This window comes from Pyrus communis, chromosome 3 (assembly GCF_041283825.1).
Source record: "Pyrus communis isolate YQ-2024b chromosome 3, ASM4128382v1, whole genome shotgun sequence".
Lineage (NCBI taxonomy): Eukaryota > Viridiplantae > Streptophyta > Magnoliopsida > Rosales > Rosaceae > Pyrus > Pyrus communis.
Window position 1 is genome coordinate 4,829,602 of NC_142567.1, and position 10,199 is coordinate 4,839,800.

The window sequence follows — 10,199 nt, forward strand, 5'->3', positions numbered from 1 at the left end:
ACTTGTAAGCTTCACACTAATAGAATATTTGACAGAAGTTAAATCGTATGACGATATTGATGTCCTTAATCAAATTCAAAGGCAACGTGTTATCAATTGTTTCACAGACCAAAATGATCATTTGTGACAAAAATAAAAAATAAAAAAAATTGAATAAAACAATTTGAGAACAAACATAAAGTTGTCATACTAATAACTGTAAAAGAGTAATTTTACTCAATACCCTATTTATAACTGTTAAATAAATTTAAATTTCGAAATATGTATAGTAAATAAACATTATTTTTAAAATTTTACATATTCGACAATGATAAATAAGATGATGAGCAATACCACCCAGTTGAAGGTGGGAGCAAAATGCACTCACCAGAAGATATAAGATTTCAACTTGATGGCCATTTAAATTGCAGACCAACCCTCATTTTCTTACTTGGTATTAAATATTTCTATTGAATTTTCCAACATGTTATAATAGTTTATCTTCCAGAAGAACATTAAAAAAATGTTTAAAATACTTTTCCATCCACATTTGGTCCGCTGATCGAACGGCCAGAAAGTTTTGTGCCGTACTGGCGCAAAAGTAATGATTGGATGGTTGACTAACGTGACGACCACCTGGAATCTTTTGGCCATTCAATGCAAAGAATGTTCGTTGGGTCCAACGCGGTGCATGTTTACACGCAATAACATATTTTTTTTACCACGGCTTGAAATGTTTTATTTTTACCAATTTACTTGCAGTAGTTACTTCTGTAACAAATTAAGTTAAAAAATGTTATATCAATATATATTTGTAATGTTATTTTAATAGAAATAAAATCCACATGATTTAGTGAAATCAATTTTTATTAAAGAGAATACAAATTAACATTTTTCAAAGAAGCATGAAGGACTAGTGCGTGTACATACACAAAATCAAGACTGAAACAATAACGTACAATGTACTTGGTGTTTTTATTTCTTACGCTTCAGTGCTTTGTCTCTCTATGTCGATTTTGCTTTTATTTTTCATTTTATGTTAACGAATAGAGGTGTGGAGAAGATATAGATAGAGAAAGGTGAACGATGGTGAAGCACCTGAAATCTTAGGTTTAATTTCTCCTTCACGGTTGTCGTTTGTATCAAAAACAAAAATTCAACAATAGTCCACAAAGTTTGTTACTGCATTAAATTCAATGCGTTGCACTTGACGTTGAATCTAATCAGATTTGGAATAGCTTCCACCGTAAACGCAAGTTTCTGAGAGCATACGTTTTCGATCTATATATATATAAATTGTTATTGACACTCTAAAAATCTCATTCTACACTTCAAACATTCTATATTTGGAAAGAAAAATACACTTGTGAAGAGTGTAGAATAAGATTTTATATATATATATATATATATATATATATATATAGACCACCATAAAAGCTCTTTAAGAACGTTTGGTTCTAGTTAAACCATCATAATTAATGTTCATGAGAGGGCAATGCATGTGTAACATATTAATTGATGGCGTTCAGATGCAATGTTGTCGGGTCCACGGTGAATCCTTGTAATTAAATATAAATTCGGGCCTTTTGGTGATTCTTCCACTTTGAGCTCCAAATTTTTTGGAGTCTAATATTGGTTTTATATATTATTACGAGCGATTTCAAGTTATAAGAGAAGAGAAATCGTTTGAATTCAGTACGTGGTGAATTATAGAAAAAATATCTTATTAATTAGGATAATTCATTATTTACATAAACGTCTTTAAACATTTAAACATCTTAAAAAATCTCATTTTATAATTAAAAAGAAAAATACACTTGTGAGGAGTGTGTAATAAGATTTTTGGAATGCTAATAATAGTTTCCTATTTTAAATGTAATTAATAAGGACAATAGTGATGTTAGTTGTAAACGATGACAAGCGAGAATAAAACAATTTAACCACTTTTTTTTATTTTTGGGTGAAAAAGGGGACGATAACATTACTTGAAGGAGGACATCCCCGATAACATCATAAGGAGCCTCTTTCCACATAATGGTACCAATTGAAAGCGCCCACTTGGCTAGCCGATAACATAGTCATCTTCTTTTAAAAGGTCCAGATCGAGGGCATTTTGGTCAAATTAGAGGTATCATTAAAATGAAGTGGTAACTTCTGAAACAAACAATATTATTTACACTAAGGGTGGAGAAGTGGGTTAAACCTCACAATGAGCTAGCAATAATGTTGTTCAAATTCACCCTTGATCAGAACCGAACCTAAGACCTCTCATTTACCAATAAAAAGGAATACTACTAGACCGTAGTACTGTGACGAAATAAGTTCATGTTAAATAGACTTTAAAATGTTTTAGAACAAACTTGGAACGGAAAATAGTGGAAGGACCGAAGTGAAAAAAGTCTAAAACTTAGGGGACAAATTCGCATATAGGTCAAGCATTATGGTCCGGTATTGATTCAAAAAAGTTGTGGCCCTACTTTTATATGTCATCGATGAGGCCAAAAAAAAAAAAAAAAAAATGAAAAACAAAAGAAAAGAAATTCATAAGTCAAACAAGTAGAAAGCCAATGAAGAGTTAGCATCCCACTGCCTGATTGGTTATCATTTTCATTTTGTTAAAAATAAAATTTCATTGGTTACTTGATTTATTTGTCAAATTTTAGAGTTTAGTCTTTTATTTCTATTAATTAATGAAATCCTCTTTGTTAACTAAAAAAATGGTGAAAAGACAATTTAATCTTCTATCACACAAAAAAAATGATGGGCAATAATGTAATTTCACATGTCCAAATTTTACTATTTTTTTATTGAAACTTCACATACATGTGATGTTAAAATATATCTAATATTTAAAAAAATAAAAATAAAAAAAGTCCCACTCTCCCCACGTTCTCTCTCCCTCTCTACTTCTCATTTTCTAAAAAAAATGTGTTCATACACACAAAATGTGTAGGCAAATGCTAGTAATATTATTAGCAGCATACTTTTCCACTCCAAAATCTGACTTTATATGCAATTTTACCAAACTTCATAATCATTGCATAAACTATGCTCCTAGTGGCAAATATTGGAAAACCACCAAACAAAATATTTCCCTCTTTTTTTTTTTTTCTGAAAAAAAATATTTCTATCATTGGATATAAACAAATAGGTAAACTAATTTGGATTTGAAATGGCTCAAAACAATCAATAGTATGAACACTATGTATCCTAACTTTCTCTGGCATACTATGGAAGAGCTTAGAGTCACATAAAGAATTAAATATGACTTTGCATTTAATTCCGAGAGTCATATTTGACACTGAGTTATATATGACTACAACTATTCTGATGCATTGCAGAGAAGTTGAGTTAAATTTGAAGTCAAAAGTTATATTGACTCTTTAACTTTAGAGATACCCTAATATTTCTTCATTAAATCCCTTAGATTGAAGCCAAACCTTCTAAATGCACCCTGGTTCCTTCGGGACTAGATGTTTTTTATGTCAACCAAAATTGTTTTTTTTCAAGAAGTGCTTGAATTTTTAGTTAAATTTCATCATGTTTATAGTAAAAATATTTATAGTAAATTTTTGTCTTGTTAAATTTTTGTTCACCCCTAAAGTGAGGGTGATGCTCATCCCTCATTGATTGCCATTAAATTAGTTTTAATTTTGAGATTCGTGTCTTAGATCAATTAACCAAACTAATCTAATGGTAACCAAGAGGAAAGGGGAGCAAAGATGCACTCGCTACAAACGTAGCGCAAACAGGTTAATAGGAGATTTTAGTTTGACCGAACAAATTAGAGTATTTGCAGAACAAATTAGAGTATTTCCAAATGAGACGTCAAAGTGTCCAAATCAGTAGTAATAGTAAAAAACAAGACAACAACAGTGTTTTCTAACAGAAACGCCAAAACAGATGTGGCATGATATGAATTGGCAACTCTCACCGTTGCTATCAAAATTGGCAGTAGCTTCAATTTTTTTTTAATTGGTTATTAAACAAATTTTATTAGTTATTATTATTTTTTGTTTTAAAACATTAATTATAATAGCTTAATGTAATAAAATAATAATTTAATTTGACATATCAAGTGAATATCAAAACTTTAAAAGATGTCAAAATATCATATAAACTGTCAAATTTAAATTTTATATTTAAAATTTGACATATCCGTTAGAGATGCTTCTACCTTTAATTCTCCTTAAATGGATCATTATTTGTAACTGCTTTCTTTCATCATTTATGATATTGGTTTGACCAAATAAACAATAATTTATTCTCCTTAATTTTACCATATGAAATATTGATGAAATTTATGGCAAAGATAACAAATTCCATGAAATCAAACACTCAATTCATGACAAACGACAGCATTTGATCTGCATTACTTTCCCCCACATGGAATCACCACACTAACTAGCAATTACAGCTGAAAATTACACATTGATGAGGAAAAAAAAGTTAAAACAAGAAACTAATTTTCGTTGGTTTGATGAACCTCCATATATTATCCGTTATTCACCAAGACCGTAGTCGTTCTTAACAGTCTAATAAAAATGCTACCGCTTCTCCTTATTAAAAAAAAAAAAAAAAAAAAAAAAAAAAAAAAACAGAAAAACAGCAAAAAGGGAGAGCGGAATGAAACCACAGAGATTGTTACTGAGAAACAAAAACAACAGCAGACAAAACAAGAGATGGAAAACAGTTGAAATCAGTTGCCGTGTTGGTGAATCCCAGATAGAGGAGACCCAGCAAAACGGAAACCCCTGAGTCTCCGAGTCCAGGTGAGAGAGAAACACATTCATTCCCTATAAAAAACAATCAATCTTCAATCTCCCCACTTCCCCACTCTCTCTCTCTCCTCTCGCATGATTTTGTCTCTCTCTCCAAATCTTGTTTTTGTTTTTCCATTTATTTATTCCACAACGTGCACGGACGCTCTTCATCTTCTCCACCAGAAAAAAAAAAAATCAGTAGGTTCTACTTCTTCTCTCACATCTCTCTCCCACTAAAGTTTACATCTTTGTATCGAAACGCATTCCAACTTTTCTGGGTTTTATTTATTTTCTAATTTTGAGCTGACGATTCAGCTGCATGTGACATCTGATTCTCTGTTTTGGTTGGATTACACAGAACTGTAATATTCTGATCTGGGTTTTCTTTGTTTTGCATGACTGAATCAATTGGGTTGTGTTTTTCTTTGACTCTCTGCCGATATTGCATTTTGTTATTTGGGATACAAAATTAGGAATTTTCTTCTGATTAGACATAGTTTTTTGCAGCTAATTGTGTCATTGTCAACGCACTTATCTGATGGTTTTTTTGTATTGACCCATTGGAAACAAGGTTACAATCAATTCTTTAATTATATATTTTTGATTTTGTTTGCTTGAATCCTCTGTTGTTCCTTTGTCGATTTTCTTGATGCTTCAATTGTGTCTCTTCTGCTATTGCTTTTGCTTGCTTGGTTATAATTTTATAAAATAAGTGTTGTTTTGGCAGTTATTAGCACCAATTCTTCTACTAAATTTATACGGCAAAGCTCCAATATTCTTTGTTTTACCAGAGTTATAAAGTACAATTTATGAATCAAATGCATACTTTTTAATAGTTGGTGTTTGATTCAACAGCTGTTTCAAAAGTCTGGATTTTGGAATATTATTGAGAAAGGAGTCTCAATCTGCATCTCATCGGCGTTGTTTAAATCTGCGAGCGTGCTTGGTCATTTGAGGAAAAGGGTTATATGGCCATAGTTGTTGATTGGAACAACCCATCTTAAGGTCTGGTAATGGGGTCTGCAATGGAGAAGAAATGGCTATTCCCTCTTGTCATAAGCTCTGTCATATGCATATTCCTTCTAGCCACTTCCTTGAACTTGGGTCTCGTCTCTTCACGACAAGCAATCAATTCGATCTTTTCCTTTTTACCATCTAGGGTAGTAACAAACCAATCTAGTCCAGCTTTTGCTGAGACTATAGTTTCACAAGGTCCACCCCCTCCTCCAGTGCCATCGATTCCCCGCTTTGCTTATTTAATTTCCGGGTCAAAGGGGGATTTGGAAAAGCTTTGGAGAACTCTCAAAGCGCTATACCATCCATTGAATCAATATGTTCTTCATTTAGACCTTGAGTCACCGTTAGCAGAAAGATTGGAGCTTGCTTCGCGAGTGGACAACGAGACTCTCTTTAATACAGTTGGGAATGTTTTCATGATCAAGAAAGCTAATATGGTAACTTACAGAGGACCAACAATGGTTGCTAATACTCTTCATGCCTGCGCAATTCTTCTCAGGAGGAGTAAGGATTGGGATTGGTTTATCAATCTCAGTGCCTCAGATTATCCCCTTGTTACCCAAGATGGTAGGTCCATATCAATTATAGTTGTAAACTTTTCTTAAAGTGTGAGCTTTTGTGCTAAAAGAAACCGTTTGATTTGTTTTTTGCAGATCTTATTAACACTTTTTCACCTTTAAACCGAAATCTGAATTTCATTGAGCACACAAGCCAACTTGGCTGGAAGGAGTGAGCTCTCTCTCTCTCTCTCTCTCTCTGGACATATACAGAATGTTTACATATTTATTACTATCACTAATGCTATGTTTACTTTTGCCTTCCAGGGATAAACGAGCAATGCCTTTGATTTTAGACCCTGGCCTCTACTCATCGAAAAAACAAGATGTATTTTGGGTTACACCACGGCGAACATTGCCCACTTCGTTTAAATTGTTTACTGGTGAGTAATTTACTTAGTTCCTAGATCTCTGGTCGCTCACAAAATTTTTAACCTGGCAAATTCAAAATCTTCATGTACGAGAAGACTTAACTGATGAATCTGAACATGGGAAATTCAGTGAAATGTATGTTTTGATTAATGATATTTTGTATATGTTGTTGCCTAGTTTGTTCTTTCTTCTGCTGAGAAGAAATAGCCTGGTTGCTGGAATTCTTAGTGAGTCTTTTGGGGGATTTACGTAAGCATACAACTTGGTGCGATAATCTCATTGTTTGTTACCTTTTGTGTAACATGTCTACCCCGTTTGTCAGGGGATGAAATTTGTAATTTCAACATTTGATCAGTGAACCAATTTGAAAACTAGATGTATTTACTTCAAGCAATTTTAGTGAGCAGACTACATTAGCTGATCAGTAGCTCTCAAATTGATAGAGAGTTGTTTGTTTTCACTCCGTATAAAACGATAGTATTGGCTGTAACTTAGGATATATCATTTCATCCTACATTGCCAGTTTTGGTCTTTGTTTTGCACAATCAATTAACATGCGCCTCTGTTGCAGGTTCGGCATGGATGGTCTTATCACGCTGGTTTGTTGAGTACTGTGTCTGGGGTTGGGACAATCTTCCGAGGACCCTTCTCATGTACTACACAAACTTTGTTTCTTCGCCGGAAGGCTATTTTCACACTGTTTTATGCAATGAACCGGAGTTTGCTAAAACTGCCGTCAACCATGATTTGCATTACATTTCTTGGGACATTCCTCCCAAGCAGCATCCCCATACCCTCAACATTAATGACACAAACAAGATGATTGCAAGTGGTGCTGCCTTTGCTCGAAAATTCGGGCACGATGACCCCGTCCTGGACAGGATCGACAAGGAATTACTTCACCGAAGAAAAGGGAGCTTCACTCCCGGCGGTTGGTGTGCTGGCAAACCGAAATGCTCCAGGGTTGGGAACCCGAACAAGATCAAACCAAGTCCAGGCGCCGACAGGCTTCGCCACCTCGTGGGTAGGCTTACCTTGACAGCCAAGTTTGGTCAAAACCAGTGTAAATAGTTTGTGTTGACATTCTTGGAAGTTGAACTAGTGAACGAAAAAGAATAGAAGTTATACTTGTATCAACAGTCAAAGACAGCAGTTTGTTGGGAATTTAAAGGGATCATCTGTTTTTTAATGCTTAAATTTGATGGAATTAAGGTTGATGAGGAAGATTAAGATTAGTGTCCCTTTGAGCATATCCATAGGTTGTCACATTCTTGAAACCAAACAGGTGTTTGGTCGTCGTCGTTGTTTCTGTAGGTTGATCTATATCTGCAACTTTTACAATCATACATTATTATATGTTGTAGGCTCTTACTGTTCTTCCACCTTGCTTCTCTTATCCTTTTGGGTAAATCTTCTCTTCAGAACTTGGATGTTCTATGGAACTTGAATTTTGGCCTTGCTTTGTATTCTTAATAGTTGGACTACGTGTCGGTTTGATAACCATTTTGATTTTAGTTGTTTTAGTTTTTGACATTAGAGATAGGGTATAAATACATTGGTTAAATTGAGAAGTGGAGGAAGGGTGATGAGAGAGATAAAAGATAGGGAAACGCACACCAAGTGAAAACTAAAAAACAAAAAAGCAAAAGTCGTTCTAAGTTGTTTTCGTTTTTTTCAATTTTGTTTTTATTCTTCGTTATTTTTTTCTCTCCCTTGAGCAGTTCTGGATCCCTCTTGAGGTCCTTGAGCAGTGCTTGAACACCTATCGAGTGGTTCAAATTCTCTAAGTTTTAGGTAAGTCGTTTTGAATATAAGAAGTATCTCATTACATATTGATGATAGATTAATTTCTCTTCTCGTGCAACCTCAGTACATGAAGTGGTATCATCTTTCGGTCTCCTAGTTAAATACTACACCAAAGCAAAGCCGAAATCCTCAATGAATAATAACTAAGATTGGAATTTCAAACTTTTGCTGGCTTTCACTTGACTCACTCCTTCTGATTGACCTAAAAATTCATTGACATGTCTGAAATTTACCTAACTTTCGTTGGCAATGAAAATTAGAAATTGACAAAAGCAATTTTAAGCGCTCGTAGTGAATAGTGATGAATGATAATGACATCACGCTGACTAGACTCTAAGGTGGGTGAGGATAATCTTCCATTGTAAACCAAATCTTAAAATAATTATTGTACCTTTAGTTGTGGTGTTTACATCAAATTGGGTGGCAGAAGATATCAACTGTTTGACTCGACCCTTCCAGATTAAAAGAAATCAAGAACTGATTGTTTTAACTAGGAAAATTGGTGGCCGGACTTCCATCATTGAGCCTCCATTTTTTAAATGCAAATGTTGCAGTGAATTAGGTTTCGTTAATCGATCTATTGCGCTCAAATTTGAATTTTCTTTTTTCTTCGTTTGAAAGTATTTTTAAAATGATTGGAAACGCTTTTGGTAAAAATGCTTTTGAAACCAATTCTTAGTAAAAATTGAAGAGGATCCTGAAAAAGTACTTTAAAGTGCTTCATGTTTTGTGCTTCTTACAAAAAGCACTTAAAATGGTTTCGGACCCAAAATCTATTTAAAAAAAAAAAAAAAAAAAAACAGTTTCAGTCATTTTAAAAGTAGGTTCAAACGAAGCAATAATCTCGTAAGAAAAGAGAAATTATTTTTATACACTTTTGTCTTATGCGCGCTTATGTTTGTTCTTTGTTCGCCAATTGATTTATTAAATTTAATAACCAAGAATAAACATAGATGTGTAAAAAATTATAAATCATAAAAAATAAAACTTTCATTTGAATAATTTTTTTTCTAAATTTAAAACAAAATCAAATTTTAAAGGACAGAACTGGTAATAAAAACATGAACATGCATGACCAAAACCTCATTAACCGAAAAGAAACAGAATTGGTCCATTTGGGGAATCTTTTTTTTTTTTTTTTTTTTTGAACAAAGGGAGAATCTATTTAAATGTGGTATTTGAATTTGAATTTTTCGAGTAAATTGCTTACTGCTTTAAATTGGTCAAGTATTTTTTAAATACATCTTTATTATAACACTAAAGGTAGGTAATTTGCATTAATCACACAATAAGTCAACTATAATACAAGAATTTTGTTGAACTGCGTATTTTAAGGGGTGGGGGACTTGAGTTAAGAATTTTGTACTGAATATTTTCATTTTTGGTATAAGAGAAAGAAGCATGAACATAAACATAATAATTGTATTGCTGATCATTTTTTTAATAACATGATTTGTACTGGATGCTGCCATTTTTTGTTACGATTTGATTATTAGGTGTGGATTTATTGATAAACCTTATTTTTATTGTAAATTGTATATTATAATTGCTGGTAATTATGCAATAGAATTATATAAACATTTCATATTTAAAGTTTAAGTTGAATGTAGAAAAAAATTATATGGGTTCAAATAAAATTTCCGTTACAAATGTCAAATGGTATCTTTGATCACCATTTTAGAAGACAAACAACGAAAGAGAAGAA

General features: G+C 33.0%; 1 protein-coding gene across 4 annotated transcripts; it reads left to right on the forward strand.

Annotated features, from left to right (window-relative positions):
* The first annotated feature begins 4,525 nt into the window (after positions 1–4,525).
* LOC137724331 (beta-glucuronosyltransferase GlcAT14A) lies at positions 4,526–8,070 on the forward strand. 4 transcript variants are annotated; one of them, XM_068463071.2, is made up of 5 exons: positions 4,526–4,944; positions 5,598–6,326; positions 6,413–6,488; positions 6,584–6,699; positions 7,260–8,070. In XM_068463071.2, exons 2-5 carry the CDS (start codon positions 5,756–5,758, stop codon positions 7,757–7,759), a joined length of 1,263 nt encoding a protein of 420 aa, XP_068319172.2. In that variant the 5' UTR covers positions 4,526–4,944; positions 5,598–5,755; the 3' UTR covers positions 7,760–8,070. The 4 variants fall into 4 exon arrangements, with proteins under 4 accessions (XP_068319172.2, XP_068319173.2, XP_088546846.1 ...); XM_068463072.2 differs by having other exon boundaries at positions 4,580–4,751; XM_088690720.1 differs by having other exon boundaries at positions 4,612–4,940.
* Positions 8,071–10,199: the final 2,129 nt, after the last annotated feature.

What these genes read in the sequence shown, in the direction of transcription:
- LOC137724331 (XM_068463071.2), top strand. Translation starts at nt 5,756, where the DNA reads ATGGGGTCTGCAATGGAGAAGAAATGGCTATTCCCTCTTGTCATAAGC. An exon ending in TCCCCTTGTTACCCAAGATG is followed by an intron (nt 6,327 to 6,412) that starts GTAGGTCCATAT and finishes TGTTTTTTGCAG; the next exon opens with ATCTTATTAACACTTTTTCA. An exon ending in AGCCAACTTGGCTGGAAGGA is followed by an intron (nt 6,489 to 6,583) that starts GTGAGCTCTCTC and finishes TTTGCCTTCCAG; the next exon opens with GGATAAACGAGCAATGCCTT.